The sequence below is a fragment of the Schistocerca nitens genome, chromosome 1, assembly GCF_023898315.1.
Source record: "Schistocerca nitens isolate TAMUIC-IGC-003100 chromosome 1, iqSchNite1.1, whole genome shotgun sequence".
In the NCBI taxonomy this organism is placed as follows: Eukaryota; Metazoa; Arthropoda; class Insecta; order Orthoptera; family Acrididae; genus Schistocerca; species Schistocerca nitens.
Genome location: NC_064614.1, coordinates 1083252739 through 1083274085, shown reverse-complemented (window position 1 = coordinate 1083274085; position 21347 = coordinate 1083252739). Strand labels below are relative to the sequence as shown.

The 21347-nt window shown below is 38.4% G+C and overlaps 1 protein-coding gene across 14 annotated transcripts in view; it reads left to right on the top strand.

Annotated features, from left to right (window-relative positions):
• Positions 1–16572, top strand: part of LOC126198503 (atlastin) — a 144632-nt gene extending 128060 nt beyond the window's left edge. For all 14 annotated transcript variants that reach the window (XM_049934988.1, XM_049934886.1, XM_049934963.1 and 11 more), the window contains 5 exons: positions 6866–7050; positions 14258–14479; positions 14571–14785; positions 14882–14948; positions 15125–16572. In XM_049934988.1, the coding sequence (XP_049790945.1) occupies positions 6866–7050; positions 14258–14479; positions 14571–14785; positions 14882–14948; positions 15125–15247 (812 nt within the window). In that variant the 3' untranslated portion in view covers positions 15248–16572. The remainder of the gene's footprint in view (positions 1–6865; positions 7051–14257; positions 14480–14570; positions 14786–14881; positions 14949–15124) is intronic.
• Positions 16573–21347: the final 4775 nt, after the last annotated feature.

The following is a 21347-nucleotide window of genomic DNA, read 5'->3' as shown; positions in this document are numbered from 1 at the left end:
CACGATTGCGGTTTGCATGCGATCCCTTCTCTCCGAACTGGCGTCTTTCCCTTTACCATCTCCCCTCCAGGTCCATTCACGTACATCTTCATGGCGTACACCTCAGCCGAAGTTTCGTCTGGACCTTTTGCATGGTCTTAAGGACTCCGTTAACCCCGCCACTGTCCGCTGTCATTTCCTCTTGATTCTTGACATGTTCCGGGGATCGAGTGAAGAAACACTTGAACATCATTTATCTAAGAAAAGTGACTGCCTGAGTGTAAAATGATTTTCATTCTAATATCAAGCATCCCCACCAGAATATAAACCCAATTTATCCACGCAATATAGCTATTTTTCATATATCATGAATTGAGTTACAGGTGGCCACCGTGTCACACTCGTTAATGATTACAAACTTGATTCTTGACCTTGTAAAATGTTTTCTGTGGAAGTACAGATGTACGTCTGGATGCTTTGTCCTCAAATGATAGCAGTCTGTGCTTTGACTGTTGCTGTACATCACGTCGTACATTCATTGACAGAGATCAGTTGCAGCTGTTGAAGCCAGAGTGCTTGTTGCTCTGTCAGTGTCACTGCCATGTATTCTGCATCTGCTATAAAAAATGCTACATCTCACTATTTACTTGAATTTCAAGCAGGACTGCTTTTTCTGGAACCAAAAAATGCCTTTGTCACAGAAACATAGTTGTAGATGTGTAGTCCATTGAAGACACTTTGAAACTCCTTTCATAAGAAACAAATGTTGGTTTCCTAGATCATTGCAGTGTTGGCTTGTTTGCAGCATACGGAATTTGGATTTTGTCACTTGCACAAGAATGAAAGACATTCTATTACTTGTCTGTAGGGTATGTTGCTATTTCTTCCAGTAGGGCTTTTTAACAGATTTTGCATTCACTTCAGTGGAAGTTATCACAGGTCCAATATTTGACATTAAAAGTAATCTAATACTTCACTGATTTATTTCCTTTATGTTTCATGTCGTCTTATTATTTTCATGCCAACATATTGCTTCACTTTATCAAAACCTTTCATGCGAATTTACTCTTCATCTTTTCTTTACTTTCTAGTTCGTTGTGTTGTGGTCTTCAGTCTTGAGACGGGTTTGATGCAGCTCTCCATGCTACTCTATCCTGTGCAACTTCATCTCCCAGTACCTACTGCAACCTACATCCTTCTGAATCTGTTTAGTGTATTCATCTCTTGGTATCCCTCTACAATTTTTACCCTCCACGCTGCCCTCCAATACTAAATTGGTGATCCCTCGATGTCTCAGAACATGTCCTACCAACCGATCCCTTATTCTAGTCAAGTTGTCACAAACTTCTCTTCTCCCCAATCCTATTCAATACCTCCTCATTAGTTACATGATCTACCCATCTAATCTTCAGCATTCTTCAGTAGCACCACATTTCGAAAGCTTCTATTCTCTTCTTGTCCAAACTATTTATCGTCCACGTTTCACTTCCATACATGGGTACACTCCATACAAATACTTTCAGAAACGACTTCCTGACACTTAAATCTATACTCCATGTTAACAAATTTCTCTTCCTCAGAAATGCTTTCCTTGCCATTGCCACTCTACATTTTATATCCTCTCTACTTCGACCATCATCAGTTATTTTGCTCCCCAAATAGCAGAACTCCTTTACTACTTTAAGTGTCTCATTTCCTAATCTAATACCCTCAACATCACCTGACTTAATTCGACTGCATTCCATTATCCTCGTTTTGCTTTTGTTGATGTTCATCTTATATCTCCCTTTCAAGACACTGTCCATTCCATTCAACTGCTCTTCCAAGTCCTTTGCTGTCTCTGACAGAATTACAATGTCATCGGCGAACCTCAAAGTTTTTATTTCTTCTCCATGGATTTTAATGCCTACTCCGAACTTTTCTTTTGTTTCCTTTACTGCTTGCTCAATATACAGATTGAACAGCATCGGGGAGAGGCTACAACCCTGTCTCACTCCCTTCCCAACCACTGCTTCCCTTTCATGTCCCTCGACTCTTATAACTGCCATCTGGTTTCTGTACAAATTGTAAATAGCCTTTTGCTCCCTGTATTTTCCGCCTGCCATCTTCAGAATTTGAAAGAGAGTATTCCAGTCAACATTGCCAAAAGCTTTCTCTAAGTCTACAAATGCTAGAAACGTAGGTTTGCCTTTCCTTAATCTATTTTCTAACATAAGTCGTAGGGTCAGTACTGCCTCACGTGTTCCAACATTTCTACGTAATCCAAACTGATCTCCCCCGAGGTCGACTTCTACCAGCTTTTCCATTCGTTTGTAAAGAATTCGCGTTAGTATTTTGCAGCTGTGACTTATTAAACTGATAGTTTGGTAATTTTCACATCTGTCAACGCCTGCTTTCTTTGGGATTGGAATTATTATATTCTTCTTGAAGTCTGAGGGAATTTCGCCTGTCTCATACATCTTGCTCACCAGATGGTAGAGTTTTGTCACAGCTGGCTCTCCCAAGGCTATCAGTAGTTTTAATGGAATGTTGTCTACTCCTGGGGCCTTGTTTCAACGTAGGTCTTTCAGTGCTCTTTCAAACTCTTCACGCAGTATCGTATCTCCCATTTCATCTTCATCTACATCCTCTTCCATTTCCATAATATTGTTCTCAAGAACATCGCCCCTGTATAGACCCTCTATATACTCCTTCCACCTTTCTGCTTTACTTAGAACTGGGTTTCCATCTGAGCTCTTGATATTCATGCAAGTGGCTCTCTTTTCTCCAAAGGTCTCTTTAATTTTCCTGTAGGCAGTATCTATCTTGCCCTTCGTAAGATAAGCCTCTACATCCTTACATTTATCCTCTTGCCATCCCTGCTTAGCCATTTTGCATTTCCTGTCGATCTCATTTTTGAGACGTTTGTATTCCTTTTTGCCTGCTTCATTTACTGCATTTTTGTATTTTCTCCTTTCATCAATTAAATTCAGTATCTCTTCTGTTACCCAAGGATTTCTACTAGCCCTCGTCTTTTTACCTACTTGATCCTCTGCTGCCTTCACTATTTCATCCCTCAAAGCTACCCATTCTTCTTCTACTGTATTTCTTTCCCCCATTCCTGTCAATTGTTCCCTTATGCTCTCCCTGAAACTCTGTACAACCTCTGGTTCTTTCAGTTTATCCAGGTCCCATCTACTTAAATTCCCACCTTTTTGCAGTTTCTTCAGTTTTAATCTACAGTTCATAGCCAATAGATTATGGCCCGAGTCCACATCTTTCCCTGGAAATGTCCTACAATTTAAAACCTGGTTCCTAAATCTCTGTCTTACCATTATACAGGGTGATTCAAAAAGAATACCACAACTTTAGGAATTTAAAACTCTGCAACGACAAAAGGCAGAGCTAAGCACTAGCTGTCGGCGAATTAAGGGAGCTATAAAGTTTCATTTAGTTGTACATTTGTTCGCTTGAGGCGCTGTTGACTAGGCGTCAGCGTCAGTTGATGCTAAGATGGCGACCGCTCAACAGATAGCTTTTTGTGTTATTGAGTACGGCAGAAGTGAATCGACGACAGTTGTTCAGCGTGCATTTCGAACGAAGTATGGTGTTAAACCTCCTGATAGGTGGTGTATTAAACGTTGGTATAAACAGTTTACAGAGAATGGGTGTTTGTGCAAAGGGAAAAGTTCTGGACGGCCGAGAACGAGTGATGAAAATGTAGCACGCATCCAGCAAGCATTTGTTCGCAGCCCAGGAAAATCGACTCGCAGAGCTAGCAGAGAGCTGCAAATTCCACAATCAACTGTAAGGAGAGTCCTATGAAAAAGGTTAGTTATGAAACCTTATCGTCTGAAATTGGTTCAAGCACTGTCTGCAGCTGATAAGATTAAAAGAATCGATTTCTGTGATTTTATCCTTTCTCAAATGGAAACAGATGAATCTTTCGTTTCAAAGATTGTGTTTAGTGATGAAGCAACTTTCCACACTAACGGGAAAGTCAACGGTCACAGTGTCTGTATATGGGGCACTGAGAATCCGCGGGAAACAACTCAGTATGAACGTGACTCGCCTAAGGTGAACGTTTTCTGTGCCATTTCAGCCAATAAAGTTTTTGGTCCCTGTTTCTTCGAAGGTGCTACTGTAACTGGACTACAGTATCTGGAGATGTTAGAGAATTTGCTGTTCCCTTAGCTCGAACAAGAAGCACAACAATTCATATTTCAGCAGGATGGAGCGCCACCACATTGGTACTTATCTGTCCGTAACTACCTGAACGTCAACTACCCGAGGCGATGGATCGGCCGCCAGGCAGCCCGTGACAGAGCACTTCATCACTGGCCTCCAAGAAGCCCTGATCTTACCCCCTGCGATTTTTTCTTATGGGGGTATGTTAAGGATATGGTGTTTCGGCCACCTCTCCCAGCCACCATTGATGATTTGAAACGAGAAATAACAGCAGCTATCCAAACTGTTACGCCTGATATGCTACAGAGAGTGTGGAACGAGTTGGAGTATCGGGTTGATATTGCTCGTGTGTCTGGAGGGGGCCATATTGAACATCTCTGAACTTGTTTTTGAGTGAAAAAAAAAACCTTTTTAAATACTCTTTGTAATGATGTATAACAGAAGGTTATATTATGTTTCTTTCATTAAATACACATTTTTAAAGTTGTGGTATTCTTTTTGAATCACCCTGTATAATCTATCTGAAACCTTCTATTATCTCCAGGGTTCTTCCATGTATACAACCTTCTTTCATGATTCTTGAACCAAGAGTTAGCTATGATTAAGTTGTGCTCTGTGCAAAATTCTACCAGGCGGCTTCCTCTTTCATTTCTTAGCCCCAATCCATATTCACCTACTATGTTTCCTTCTCTCCCTTTTCCTACTCATGAATTCGTCACCCATGACTATTAAATTTTCGTCTCCCTTCACTACCTGAATAATTTATTTTATCTCATCATACATTTCATCAATTTCTTCCTCATCTGCAGAGCTAGTTGGCATATAGACTTGTACTACTGTAGTAGGCGTGGGCGTCATGTCTATCTTGGCTACAATAATGCGTTCACTATGCTGTTTGTAGTAGCTTAACCGTACTCATATTTTTTTATTCATTATTAAACCTACTCCTGAATTACCCCTATTTGATTTTGTATTTATAACCCTGTATTCACCTAACCAAAAGTCTTGTTCCTCCTGCCACCGAACTTCACTAATTCCCACTATATCTAACTTTAACCTATCTATTTCCCTTTTTAAATTTTCTAACCTGCCTGCCCGCTTAAGGGATCTGACATTCCACGCTCCGACCCGTAGAACGCCAGTTTTCTTTCTCTTGATAATGACGTCCTCTTGAGTAGTCCCCGCCCGGAGATCCGAATGGGGGACTATTTTACCTCCTGAATATTTTACCCAAGAGGATGCCATCATCATTTAATCGTAAAGTAAAGCTGCATGCCCTCGGGAAAAATTACAGCCGTAGTTTCCCCTTGCTTTCAGCCATTCGCAGTACCACAACAGCAAGGCCGTTTTGGTTAGCGTTACAAGGCCAGATCAGTGAATCATCCAGACTGTTGCCCCTGCAACTACTGAAAAGGCTGCTGCCCCTCTTCAGGAACCACGCGTTTGTCTGGCCTCTCAACAGATACCCCTCTGTTGTGGTTGCACCTACGGTACGGCTATCTGTATCGTTGAGGCACGCAAGCCTCCCCACCAACGGCAAGGTCTGTGGTTCATGGGGGGTTGAAACAAACTAAAAACAAAATTTCTGGTTCAGTTCATGCAAATGTTAGTATACTAATATCTCCACACACACTATAAGGAACAAAATTACTAATTTTTCAACAAAATAATATAAGGATCAGTTCTCCCTTTTTATAGTCCTGTTTCAAGAATCGTATTATTCAACTTTAGATTGCGCTTTTGGTTAACCTGCTACAGATCATACAGTTGTCTGTAACAATCATAACAAGTTGCCTTCTGAGCACATCTCTGGTTGTGACACATTAATTTTAGAGGCAATGGTGTCCCATTCCCTGTAGAAAATGCGGAGGGGAGAACATACCAAATCTGAAATACTGGTTCCGCAGTTACTTGTGCGCTAAGCAGGCACCCTAGTTTCCTCCTTTCTTTCATTGTATTTTGTCTTTCACTCTTTTTGTTTCCCAATTTCAGAAATTCGTTCCTTACGTTTTTCCCCCCATTTGTTCACTATTGTGCCTCATGTTGGCCTCCTTTTTTTTCGCCATAGATACTTAATATTAGTTTGCCTTGTCATATATTAGACTCATTTATCATGTATAACACTTAACCTCTCAGGGTTCCAGATCTTTATTGTTAATAGCATTATGTTGCCGATTTCCATACATAATATTGTCCTTCAGTGGCTCCCAACAAATTGTTGATACAGATGATCTCTTTTTGTTTAATCTCATCATAGGGAATTCCGTTCATCCCATTAGTATCTATGCAGGATGAGTGAACACCTGATCTTAACTATTGTCAATATCTGTATTGCTGCCTCCAGGTAATAGTTTTTCCCATATGTATTGTGTTACACAGGCTTATATGGCAGACACACATTAGGGAAAAAAACACAGAACATAGTTTTTCTATCCTGTAGTAAGGTATGAAGGGCATTTGAGATTAAACTATACATGTCCCAATGGTTGATACAGCCACAAAACTGAAAAGAAATGTGTGGGTGTGTTTATATGTGCAGTATTGTCAGTCAAAATTTAAATTTTAAGAGCCATTAATACAAAAGATAGCTTGTGATGCTATGTAGATCGATTATCATTTTCAGTCTTTGAAGAGTAACTGAAAGGTGACCTGTCTTTCCACTTGAATTTTTTTTGTAACTTGTAGCATGTTAACTATGAAAAATTTACAATTGTTACAGATATTGAGAATGACTTCAAGGTTCAGCTGCAGAGGCTGATTCCAATGTTACTAGCACCTGAAAATTTAGTGCCAAAAGAAATTGCTGGTCAGAAAGTGAAAGCAAAAGAATTACTACAGTATTTCAAATCATACATTGAAATATATAAAGGAGATGAGTTACCAGAACCAAAATCCATGCTTGTTGTAAGTTTACATTGTACTGTTAAGCTTCTTCATTGTTCTACAATACTCAGGAATAATGTGTTGAATTTAGTATATTGAAATAGTTTCATTTTTAAATTACATAAGCTGCCTTCCTAGAGCATTTTCAGTAATTTTTCTCATTGAAGCATTGCATGATGATATTGTTGTGGGTGACTTCCATACTTTACCCCTTTCCCTAAACCTCTCCAGTCCTTTACCTTCACCTCCCTCCCCCCTTCCTACCCCTTCAACTCTTCTGCCAGAAGGAGCAGCCTTTGGCTCCAAAAGCTGGTAAAAGTTGAACTCTTTTGTGTGTGTGTGTGTGTGTGTGTGTGTGTGTGTGTGTGTGTGTTCCCCCGCTGCTGCTTGGTGAGTAGTTGATAGTATTTTATATTATATGCTATTCTGCTTCATTTTGGGTTTTTATATCTGATGCCAAAAATAATTCTGAGATGTACATGTTTTTGATGGGCGATCAGCACTCAATATTAAGAATTGGTTTGGAGCCGTGGTTAAACACACACAAAGTAGGCAAAGGTGAAATGACAAATACCATTGTACAAAATGAAATGTTACCTTACACTATAAAATAATATAACAGGAAACAAAACTTAGAGGTAAACAATGAATGGTGTGTAATCTAGGATGGAATGTAACTGCATTGAAGCATGGTCTGGCCTCGGCAGCCAGAGACTGTGGTCGTGTGCGCACGTTTTGCATTTTTTTTAAAAACGTAAAGGTAACCCACATAATTCTATCATTCTTCTAATGAAAGATACTGTACGTATCTCAGGACTGGAGTGAGGACAAAAAGTATTGTTGGTATCCGCAATAACTCCAGGTAATGCTGTATCAACACATCATGCTCAATTCACATGGTAATAAAAATAATCATCACAGAAACTTCGTAGGTTTTAGCTATGTTTCAATAAGTTTCTTGACTATTGCTAATAATAAAAATTTGTTACTGTAGGTTTCTACTAAATTATTAATTAAACCCTTTTTCTTTGGTTAGAACTGCTTAAGCTTTCAATAGTTAATTTGTTGTTGTTGTTGTTGAAAAGCAACATTACATGGCCTGTTAATTAAGTGCTCATCTGATGTAGAGTGATTGATGATATTATCAGTCTTTCCCCTACTCTATTCAAAAGTCAAAAAATCTGCAGAACATTATCTCTGGATTCATAGCACACAAACTCATGTCTGCCATATAGCTGAGTCCTGATGTGTAGATTTATAACCATGTGGTACCTTTCATTATTTTCCATGTTGTTTATAACCCAAGTGACTAGTCAGATATGCAACTGTTTTGTGTCATTGACTTTGCTGAGTACTTCTGTTCATTGTTGTACTTGCTACTGCTAGATCTGGTCATTCTTCAGCTACTCTCATAGTTTGTGTGTCATAATAACATTGCATCTTACTAGGCTGAACAGATGATTGTACCACAAACCAAACATTTCTCACCTTGTGTTGAAATGTGTCTTCCACATTTGAATCTCATCATTTTTTCCATATTTTCTTCTTAGAGCATGCTAACTGTAATAAGATATGTGACATCTGTTCTGCAGATATGTAACCAAATGATTGTTGCTTATAACAGAAGTTGTTAGTTTCATTTGTAAATTATGGCAGCATCTTTTTCAAGATCACTGTTCTTTGTATTCCCATGGCTCTGGTGTCTTAAGTTTGGCTTCAGCTGTCTGTAGACTTCAATTTCTGCATCCTTTTTTTTCTTTCCATTGTTCTTTTGTTCATAAACACCACTAATGTCTCCTGTTTAAATATTTGTGAATGTTGTATTTAGTAGATATTTCTCAGTCATTTGTACTTTTCACCATAAAACATCTATACAAAAAGAAAATTTGCTGGCCTTTCACTTGCAATTTGAAAAGCAAATAGTGTTTTGTCTGCGTATTCATTACAGAAACACAGTGCACTTGTAATGGTCCTCAAAGACAACTGGTCAAGAGTCAAATGTTCCTCCATGACAGACATACTAATAAATGTTGTAAGAACCCTTTAAAGTCATTCATAATTATGTGTTGGTGATGGAGGTGGTTACACAAAGTGACACCATTAGCAGATGGTCCTCATGTCAAAGTACAGTCATTTAGTGACCAAAGAATGTTATTTGTGACAGTGGGAATAGTAGCATATGTTTATCAAGTATTAGGATATGTTTATATGGCAACCTGCTCACGCAGTAACACCACTGTTCCCTGCAGGCATCACCTTGCAATTTTTCACACCGGTAGTTTGTGTTATGTGTAACGGTATGAAATGAGAACAATGTTCTCACCATTGTTTGATCATAGTAACAGCGATTTGTTGATGACAGAAATGTTACTGGCAAGGAGAAAGAAGAGGCGGTATGGTGTGCCTACTTTGAATGCAGAATGCTCACGCTAGAGATACTTCCACCAGCCAAAAACTGAAAAGTTATTCATAGTTTTTTTCCTCCAGACAGTTTTCAATTAAATGTTAATTGGTACTCAAACTAAGATAACATTTTAATAGCTTTTGTCTACAACTACTTAATGTAATACATCTGCCACATGTAGAGTTTAATTATGATACATTACTGAGTAATGTCCATGAAACCATGGACCTTGCCGTTGGTGGGGAGGCTTGCGTGCCTCAGCGATACAGATAGCCATACCGTAGGTACAACCACAACGGAGGGGTATCTGTTGAGAGGCCAGACAAACGTGTGGTTCCTGAAGAGGGGCAGCAGCCTTTTCAGTAGTCGCAGGGGCAACAGTCTGGATGATTGACTGATCTGGCCTTGTAACAATAACCAAAACGGCCTTGCTGTGCTGGTACTGCGAACGGCTGAAAGCAAGGGGAAACTATGGCCGTAATTTTTCCTGAGGGCATGCAGCTTTTACTGTATGATTAAATGATGATGGCGTCCTCTTGGGTAAAATATTCCGGAGGTAAAATAGTCCCCCATTCGGATCTCCGGGGCGGGGACTACTCAAGAGGATGTCGTTATCAGGAGAAAGAAAACTGGCGTTCTACGGATCGGAGCGTGGAATGTCAGATCCCTTAATCGGGCAGGTAGGTTAGAAAATTTAAAAAGGGAAATGGATAGGTTAAACTTAGATATAGTGGGAATTAGTGAAGTTCGGTGGCAGGAGGAACAAGACTTCTGGTCAGGTGACTACAGGGTTATCAACACAAAGTCAAGTAGGGGTAATGCAGGAGTAGGTTTAATAATGAATAGGAAAATAGGAATGCGGGTAAGCTACTACAAACAGCATAGTGAACGCATTATTGTGGCCATGATAGATACGAAGCCTACACCTACTACAGTAGTACAAGTTTATATGCCAACTAGCTCTGCAGATGACGAAGAAATTGAAGAAATGTATGATGAAATAAAAGAAATTATTCAGATAGTGAAGGGAGGCGAAAATTTAATAGTCATGGGTGACGGGAATTCGAGTGTAGGAAAAGGGAGAGAAGGAAACGTAGTAGGTGAATGTGGATTGGGGCTAAGAAATGAAAGAGGAAGCCGCCTGGTAGAATTTTGCACAGAGCACAACCTAATCATAGCTAACACTTGCTTTAAGAATCATGATAGAAGGTTGTATACATGGAAGAACCCTGGAGATACTAAAAGGTATCAGATAGATTATATAATGGTAAGACAGAGATTTAGGAACCAGGTTTTAAATTGTAAGACATTTCCAGGGGCAGATGTGGACTCTGACCACAATCTATTGGTTATGACCTGTAGATTAGAACTGAAGAAAGTGCAAAAAGGTGGGAATTTAAGGAGATGGGACCTGGATAAACCGAAAGAACCAGAGGTTGTACAGAGTATCAGGGAGAGCATAAGGGAACAATTGACAGGAATGGGGGAAAGAAATACAGTAGAAGAGGAATGGGTAGCTTTGAGGGATGAAGTAGTGAAGGCAGCAGAGGATCAAATAGGTAAAAAGACGAGGGCTAGTAGAAATCCTTGGGTAACAGAAGAAATATTGAATTTAATTGATGAAAGGAGAAAATATAAAAATGAAGCAGGCAAAAAGGAATACAAACGTCTCAAAAATTAGATCGACAGGAAGTGCAAAATGGCTAAGCAGGGATGGCTAGAGGAGAAATGTAAGGATGTAGAGGCTTTTCTCACTAGGGGTAAGATAGATAATGCCTACAGGAAAATTAAAGAGACCTTTGGAGATAAGAGAACCACTTGTATGAACATCAAGAGCTCAGATGGAAACCCAGTTCTAAGCAAAGAAGGGAAAGCAGAAAGGTGAAAGGAGTATATAGAGGGTCTATACAAGGGCGATGTACTTGAGGACAATATTATGGAAATGGAAGAGGATGTAGATGAAGATGAAATGGGAGATAAGATACTGCGTGAAGAGTTTGACAGAGCACTGAAAGACCTGAGTCGAAACAAGGCCCCCGGAGTAGACAACATTCCATTGGAACTACTGACGGCCTTGGGAGAGCCAGTCCTGACAAAACTCTACCATCTGGTGAGCAAGATGTATGAAACAGGTGAATTACCCTCAGACTTCAAGAAGAATATAATAATTCCAATCCCAAAGAAAGCAGGTGTTGACAGATGTGAAAATTACCGGACAATCAGTTTAATAAGCCACAGCTGCAAAATACTAACACGAATTCTTTACAGACGAATGGAAAAACTAGTAGAAGCCGGCCTCGGGGAAGATCAGTTTGGATTCCGTAGAAATACTGGAACACGTGAGGCAATACTGACCTTATGACTTATCTTAGAAGAAAGATTAAGGAAAGGCAAACCTACGTTTCTAGCATTTGTAGACTTAGAGAAAGCTTTTGACAGTGTTGACTGGAATACTCTCGTTCAAATTCTAAAGGTGGCAGGGGTAAAATACAGGGAGCGAAAGGCTATTTACAATTTGTACAGAAGCCAGATGGCAGTTATAAGAGTTGAGGGGCATGAAAGGGAAGCAGTGGTTGGGAAGAGAGTGAGACAGGGTTGTAGCCTCTTCCCGATGTTATTCAATCTGTATATTGAGCAAGCAGTAAAGGAAACAAAAGAAAAATTCGGAGTAGGTATTAAAATCCATGGAGAAGAAATAAAAACTTTGAGGTTCGCCGATGACATTGTAATTCTGTCAGAGACAGCAAAGGACTTGGAAGAGCAGTTGAACGGAATGGATGGTGCCTTGAAGGGAGGATATAAGATGAACATCAACAAAAGCAAAACGAGGATAATGGAATGTAGTCGAATTAAGTCGGGTGATGTTGAGGGTATTAGATTAGGAAATGAGACACTTAAAGTAGTAAAGGAGTTTTGCTATTTAGGGAGTAAAATAACCGATGATGGTCGAAGTAGAGAGGATATAAAATGTAGACTGGCAATGGCAAGGAAAGCGTTTCTCAAGAAGAGAAATTTGTTAACATCGAGTATAGATTTAAGTGTCAGGAAGTCATTTCTGAAAGTATTTGTATGGAGTGTAGCCATGTATGGAAGTGAAACATGGACGGTAAATAGTTTGGACAAGAAGAGAATAGAAGCTTTCGAAATGTGGTGCTACAGAAGAATGCTGAAGATTAGATGGGTAGATCACATAACTAATGAGGAAGTATTGAATAGGATTGGGGACAAGAGAAGTTTGTGGCACAACTTGACCAGAAGAAGGGATCGGTTGGTAGGACATGTTCTGAGGCATCAAGGGATCACCAATTTAGTATTGGAGGGCATCGTGGAGGGTAAAAATCGTAGAGGGAGACAAAGAGATGAATACACTAAGCAGATTCAGAAGGATGTAGGTTGCAGTAGGTACTGGGAGATGAAGAAGCTTGCACAGGATAGAGTAGCATGGAGAGCTGCATCAAACCAGTCTCAGGACTGAAGACCAACAACAACAACAACAACAACAACAACAACAGCTGAGTAATGTTAAGTGAAACAATGTTATGAATTCCCAAAAATTATTAAATTATGGAAAGTCAAGAATGGAGTCCTTTTTGTGTGTGTGTGTGTGTGTGTGTGTGTGTGTGTGTGTGTGTGTGTGTGTGTGTGTTTCCTCTTTCAGGAAAAGGACTTTTTGTCTGAAAGCTTATATCTTTGTCTTTTCATTGTGCCCATCAACTCAACACCTCCCCTTTGTGGTGAGTAGCTGTCTATCCTTCCCACATTGTTGCAAAAATTATTGAGCCTAATTTTACCCAATATGATGCAGTTTTGATCATCTGTATTCCTCTGGTTCTTGATAATTGTGTTTTAAAAACATGTCTGAAATAAAATAATCGATCATAGGTCTCACTCATCATATTATTTTCAAAGCTCACAACAAATAGAACTGTCTGTATACGGTTTCTGGGAAACCGTGTAATAAGCAGCAGTCAGCGTAACAGCAGCATGGTTAGTGACTTTAAAACAGCCAATCACAACTAAAGTTTCAGGACAGATAGCATTGATCCCTGTCGGAAACAAAGACCAGCTTGATACACTTGCTTGGCTTGGCTTGGGATGGAGCAAGCAGCAAGGTCAACAATGATGCTGCAAATTAAATATGTCACTGTTTAATTGTAACAGCCAGATCAACGATGTGATAGCAACAAGGTTGCAGCACAAATACACCATTACATCCATGCTGTCTTATATTGTGATATACAGTTAAATTAGTGCATTTTACAGCACAGCAGTGATACTGTCCTGCAATAACTGATGTGTAGTTAACTTTATAGTGTCATCTTTCTTATAACAAACTATCTTTATTTCATCTTTAACATAATGCAATTTTCGAAGTTTAGCTAAGAACGTCAACACTGCTAATGTTGTGAAACAAAAACTGTACTTGTAACTTTCAATATACAAGGCACATGGCATCTTATTACTATGTTCTTTTGTTCCAAAGAATAAGTAACATGTCCCAGTAAATATTATGGCAGATATGGTCGAGGCCTTTCTACATTATGATTGTCTGTTTCCAAACTGAGAGTTTTCAGTTCCTCTTACTACCTGGTAGTATGTGTATTTTCTGCAAGTTATCTTTTGCTACATCTGTATATATCTGAAACTTTGTGAAAAGTCCAGTTCATGCGTGTAACATCATGAATACCATATAAATAAATTTATAGTTAAAATAACTTTTAAGCTGAATGTAACCCCACTGCTTATTACTTCTACTTGTTTAATGTTCTGAAATTAATATTCATTGTTCCACTTAAAATTCATATAATCATTATTTGTTTTCAGGCAACAGCTGAGGGTAACAACTTGGCTGCCGTGGCAGTAGCAAAAGACACTTACAAACATGACATGGAAGAAGTGTGTGGTGGCACAAAGCCGTACCTCAGTTCAGCTCATCTTGAGGCCGAACATAATCGTGTTAAAGATAAAGCAATACACCAGTTCCGAAGTAAGCGTAAAATGGGAGGTGATGAATTTTCAGAAAAATATAGGGAAGCTCTTGAAAAGGTTAGTGGTACTTCAGTAAGTCATAGTGTTTTATCGAACAAATGTATATCAATTACAGGAGATGTGAAATTTACCAAACTTATCGTCCTAGGATTTGGATGAGATGTTTGTCCAATTTAAACTGCACAATGAAAGCAAAAATATATTCAAAGCTGCAAGGACACCTGCTGTTTTCCTGTCGATTGCTGTTGTCTTTTACTTGGCATCTGGGATTTTTGGATTGTTGGGAATTTATACAATGGCAAATATGTGCAATTTAACGATGGGAACATCACTTTTGGTGCTCATTTTATGGGCATATATCAGGTATAGTACACATAATAAAATTTTATTTTATTATAGAACAAATTGAATACTATTCATGTTTCTTACTGCAACTGGTGGATGTGTGGTTTTCTATAGGTACAGTGGAGAGCTGTCTGAAATTGGAGAACAACTTGATGAAATGGCCAACTTCTTATGGCAAAATGTAAGTCATATTACAATACATTCTTCCGGTCCAATTTTTGGTTACCTACCTAACCTTAATTTAACAGTAGATTGTTGTGCTGTCAGCATTTTCAGTTTTAAAAAAGTGCAAATGCACATTTTAATTTTTCATTGATTGTGGTGCTGAGTTTTGACTGAACATCACAATATTTTCAGGTAATGAAACCAGTCTATCAGCATTTTGTGGAAGTTAGCATCCAGCAAGCTGTAATCCAGGCAACTGAGTCGGTAACCAGCGTTAATTCAACCCAAGCCAATGGTAAATTGAAACATACATGACTATTGGTGAATTAGAGAATGTCTTTATTTTTGTGATATGTGTGTGTAATGAAGAGTGATTCGATGAGGACAGAGAATGTGATACTTAAGAAACTTTTAAGTATGGTGTCTCAGTGTCAGCCACGTCAGTGCCTAATGTAACTATCTTCCAGTGATAAATCGATATCTCGTGAATGATACCATATTGTATGTTATCATCCTTTGTGGATGAATACTAATTTACATAGTCGCTTTTTGTTTAAAAGTTCTACCTCCCTCAGATCTTGGTTTTGCTATGCGAATGTGATTCAGATAAGCAGTGCACACACAATATTTTAAGAGGATATGTAGAGTTACTTAATACTCTAATGATAATAAACTTGAGTGGTAGCTGTATTTTAGCACTGCGAAGATTAATATTTTATGCAAAAATCAAATCTTATGACATATATAATTTCAGTGATTTTTAAAAGTTTGTAATAGTACAAAAGGTGAAAGAGCATAGCTGTTGCAGAGGAGTTGAAGAATTGTTGTTCATGAATAAATTTGTATGTACTTTTGGATATTTCTACCATCTTAAACTGGAACATAAAAGTTTTTCTGTACCAAGTTTTTACACTTGTCATTTTGGTTTATTGTTTTCCACTGAAGTTAGTAATCTCCCTAGTTTTTTGTTACTTTTCCAAATTAGAATGTCAGAGGAACTGGAAAATATAAATCAAAGTTTTACATGATCAAAGGGTTGTGGATTTATTTAGTTCAAACTCAAATTATTTAAAATTGGTACTTTGTAAATAAAATCTGATTTATTTTAAATTCTTGTTGTACGATAATGTTAAAGATTTCATTACATTCTATTTTATAATTTTCTTTGCATAGCAGCAGCACACAACTACTGGGTAGCAACACTATTATTGTTGTTGCAATGTTGTGCAGAATTCAAGTGTTCTGTATTATGAAGTTTTGAAGTGAACTTTGTTATATTTGCACTAGAGTTATATGAATTTACATCAGATATATGAGAGAAATTATTTTCTACAGTTGTTAATGTGTTTGTAAAAATACGAATCCATATCAGTTGTTAAAGAACTGGAATGCTGGTTCGTGAAATTAGAATTATTAGTTCCTATTCAGGACTGTGCCATAATGTTGACTGCCCAGAAATCTTGCCGCTATGCAGATCAAGATGTGGGATAAATTTCACAGCATGAATAATTGTGCTCAATGTAATACATTAAGCTTGTTTATACAGTAAATTTTGTAACATCATGTTGTTAATAATGACAATGAAAAAGCTTCCTGTAATTATCACTGGGTTTGGTGAATAAATCCTTATTTTTGTATTTTCTGGTGACTTATAAATGGTGACAAAAGCTGATGTGAACACCCCCCCCCCCCCCGCTCTCTCTCTCTCTCTCTCTCTCTCTCTCTCTCTCTCTCTCTCTCTCTCTCTCTCTCTCTCTCCCCCCCTCCCCCTCATGCGCGCGTGTATACCTGTCCCTTTTTCCCCCTAAGGTAAGTCTTTCCGCTCCCGGGATTGGAATGACTCCTTACCCTCTCCCGTAAAACCCACATCCTTTCGTCTTTCCCTCTCCTTTCCTCTTTCCTGGTGAAGCAACCGTTGGTTGCGAAAGCTTGAATTTTGTGTGTGTGTGTGTGTGTGTGTGTGTGTGTGTGTGTGTGTGTGTGTGTGTGTGTGTGTGTGTGTGTCAACATGCCAACGCTTTCGTTTGGTAAATTACATCATCTTTGTTTTTAGATATATTTTTCTCATGTGGAATGTTTCCCTCATATTCAGTGTGGCAAAAGTCAGAACAAATACATGAATTGAAGGGGTTGGCAGAAGGAAGTGCTGATCCTAAAAGAGTATGGTTGTGAGCTATTGCGTGTCAAATGTTTGATTAAGTCCATAGATAGTAAATCACAATGGACATACTTGTAACTTTTTGTACAGATTGCTACACCATTCCTTTAGCTATATTATCCCTGAATGGACAAAAAAATATCAAGTCCTGCAAAATTGTTTACTTGTAACAGTTTTCTTACTTTTGTTAACACCATATTTGTCAAAAAATACCTGGGAAGTTTTTAAAGTATGTATGTTTCTTTTACTACCTTACTTCAGAGACTAGATGAAGAGACACTTCACATAAGAAAGAAAAAAAGGAATGATGGCAGTAATATTCGCAAAGTAACAATGTGAGGTTTTCTGTAGTGACTGAATTAAGTAAGCAAGTGTTTCCAAACTTTCATGTCATTTTCCTTTGCATTGGGAAACAGTACTACAGAATCAAAATGTCTTGCATAAATAAACTGCTGTTCTGTAAAATCTCAGGCAGAAACTAAGAGTTTTTGTTAAATGTAGTCACAACACAATAAGTCCACAGCTCGCGGTCTAGTGGCTAGCGTTGGTGCCTTTGGATCACAGGGTCCCGGGTTTGATTCCCGGCCGTGTTGGGGATTTTCTCTGCCCAGGAACTGGGTGTTTGTGTTGTCTTCATCATCATTTGTGACAGTGGCAAGATTGGACTGTGTAAAAAATTGGGTCTTTGTATGGGCACTGATGACCACGCAGTTGAGCACCCTACAAACCAAATATCATCACAACACTAATAAAACAATTTTCTATTTTCCTTTTCTTCATTATTCACTTAAAGGTTTTGAAAGTAGTATGACAGGATGTGGTTTAACATATTTTCTTGCCAATCCTGAAATTCATAGGTATTGCCTCTCTACCTCTTTCTTTTGTAATATAACATTTAAAAAGTCTGCATTCACATTTGACCTCCACTGACATTTTCACATACTTCTTACGTCTCTTTACATGATATAGATTGTGCTCCATCCTAAAAATAAATACAAAGGTTTGTAGATAAATAAAACAGGATAAAAATAGTGCTAAGCCACAATGTTAGGGCCAAAACAATCATAACTCTCCAACATGTTTATTATAGGACTCTATTGTTGTGTGGTAAAATGAACCAGCCACTGTAACAGCCTTACACGAGGTGTCAACTTGACTGTATGATGAGTAGGAAACACTGTGTGGCAGGTCTGTCAGTGTGATGTGGTCTTATGTTATCTTTGACTGTTCTTCTTCCAATATAGTCACCTTTTTGTTTTGTTCTCATGGCCCAGCTATTCCATACCACAACTGCACACAAACTTACTCCTCTTGCCTTTGTCTCTAGGCACGATGATACAGTGTGTCACTACTTCCAGCTACTGAATGATGAACACGTCTTAAATGATAATCTTCTGTTTTGTTTAAACTATGTACATTAGTTGTGAAGACTGATCCAGGTATCTATCAGTAACTCATAAATTCAAATACATCAGTCACGATACCCAATCACATTGATCTCAATTTAAGATCTAAGATTTCCTATCTTCATTTGTCTTAAATTTTAACATTGTAGTATGTCCATTTTTCTGAGGTGTTCATGATACATTCAAGAGACGTCACCAAGGCACAAATGTCCACATCCAGAAATTGCTACGGTGTTCACCATTCCGCGACTTGGCCCTGCTGTGTTGTCACTGCGTACACACCATCTGCACAGATCACAAATTGGGATGCACAAAGTGTATTTTTCACACTACATAAAATGTTTGTACGTGACATTACCATCTTTCACCAGCATGAGTGTCCTCTGTGGAACATAAGACCATTCTCATGAATAACCTGTGTTATACAACAACGTACTACCCTGTGCCTTCATGCAATGGGCCCAGCACAGCAGCAGCTAGCCATCACTGGGAAGAAGGCAGTCATTTTAAAGCCCTCAAAATAAATGTCCGCTAAATGAATTATGTCTCATTAGTGCCCCCAATGCTCCATAGCACTCCACCATTGCACTTATGTTTCTCTATCCTACACTCGTGCAGTGGGCCAAGAGCACTGGTGGACTCTCATGTTCATGAGAAAAATGCGTGGGACCAAAATCATAAAAATGTATGTGTGATGAATGACCCAGTGTTTTGCAGTTTTCTCTGCGTAGCTGTTTTAAAACATTAATTAATTAATTCATTCATTCATTCTTTCTTTCTTTATTTGACTTGATCTCAATGCTTGCACATCACCCTCATTTGTTAAGTATGCTTCTCATAACCTGACTAATGCAGGCTATTAAAATAGAAGATAAACTGAAATCATTTAAATTTATGGAGAAAGTGGCAGAGACGTCAATAATGTTGTAAACCTTTGTGCTCAGCATTTTCCAATCACATGTGTCATTTTAATTAGGTCATTTGACAGTTCTACACGAAGCGAAATGTACGACCACAAAAAGGGAATGGCCTAAGAAGTTAAGATATTAGATGCAGTGAATCATAACTCTCGACAATAAGTCGTGAATCAAAAATAGTCAGATAACTCTTTTTGCCAAATTTTGAAAAGTAGAAAATATCATGTTTTATCTTTCCCTCGCTCAGAAAATACAGAAATATCCTTGCTCAAATATTGTTCTCCAGTGAGCCAACTTCAACAGACCACAGTACACTTACTCAACGCAACAAGCATTATTAGCATGTGGGGAAAATCCACAGTGTTTACCCAAAGTTGATCATCGGCATTCATGGAATGTGAATGTTTGGCATGGAATAATTGGTGAGAACTGAGTGCTCCATTCTTTATCGATGGCACCTTAAATTGTGATAAATACTGAGCAATCTTAGACGATCTTCCAATATTGCTTGCAGATCTTTCCTCCAACTTGCAACAAACCATGGGGTTTGAACATGATGATTGTACAGCACATTATTCGATAGGATCATGGGAAGTGCTACGTAGTGTGTACAATTGTCAGTGAATCGGAAGAGGTTGTTCAGGCCTTGACCTGTGAGATGGCCAGACCTTACTTCTCCTGGCTTTTGTTTGCAGGGTTACTTTAAGAGTGAAGTTTATAATAAAGTGCCAACAACACACGAGAACACACTTAATTATATCACCAACCCATGTTGGAAGGTTACATTGCAAACACTTCTCAGTTGTGGAATCATTCCATGTGCGGATAAATAAGCGCATCAAAGTGGGTAGTAAAATTTTTGAGTACTTTCCTGTGAAGTAATTCTTACAAACCAGCACCCTGTTGGTGAGATGTGACCTTAAATGAGCACTGCATTGGTGAGAGTGCAATCTTAAATGAGCTTTTTTCACAATTATTACTGAACATGTGATTTTTTATTTATTTTTTTTTTTTTTATCCAATGTATTTTTCTTGAGAACACAGTTTTTGAACTATACTTCCCGCTAACCCCTTTCAATTAGTGTCATCTGTTACATGACAAAAAAAGGGTTAAGAACAAAAGTTGTGTATTTTTTCATGTAGAATACAAATCTACAATAAAACCGAGATGCTTCTATTTCAGATCTCAAATTTGCCTCACCTTAGACCTCCTAGGGGTGGAGCAAAGGGTCAACTTCAGTATTGCTGGATAACATTTTAAAAATGTTGAACGCATTTTTCTTTTTTAGTCTGATGTATAGCTTTAGAGATTTCATTGTCTTCGGATAAAACACTCACCCTGTATATTATATTAAATTCATAAACTGCCACCATGTGGTTTTCCCAAACTTTTAATAAATGCTGTGTCTCAAATATTTTGGTTAGCCCTGTGGCAACTTTCATCCAATGACAGAACATAAATACAATATGGCAAAACAATGTACATAGCTGACAAACACTTTCTAGTGGAGTTAGTTGTTGCCAGCATGTTGTGCAGCTGAAAACACAACAGATAGCTAGATTGAGGGTTAAGCACTTCCTTCCACTGACCCCTTCAATCGCATTTGAAGAACACAGTTCATAGTCGTGACAACCAAAGAAGTTCTTATAGTTTTAACACATCCATGATTTTAACAGGAGAAATGACATGGATATGTCAATTGTTCCATAGCAGACTGACCTTCATGTCTTTCACTACCTATTTTGATCTAGTACAAGCTTCCATTGAGATGTTAGTTGAGTACTTTTTAAGCACCAACTTTATTACATGATTACAGATACCAAACTTTGACATCAATTATTTGCTAGGCTATTCGTTTCCAGGAAGTTTGAATTCTGAGCTTTCTAAAGGTAGGGTCAGTACTTCCAGAACTATTGATTAGCCTAGTCAAAAT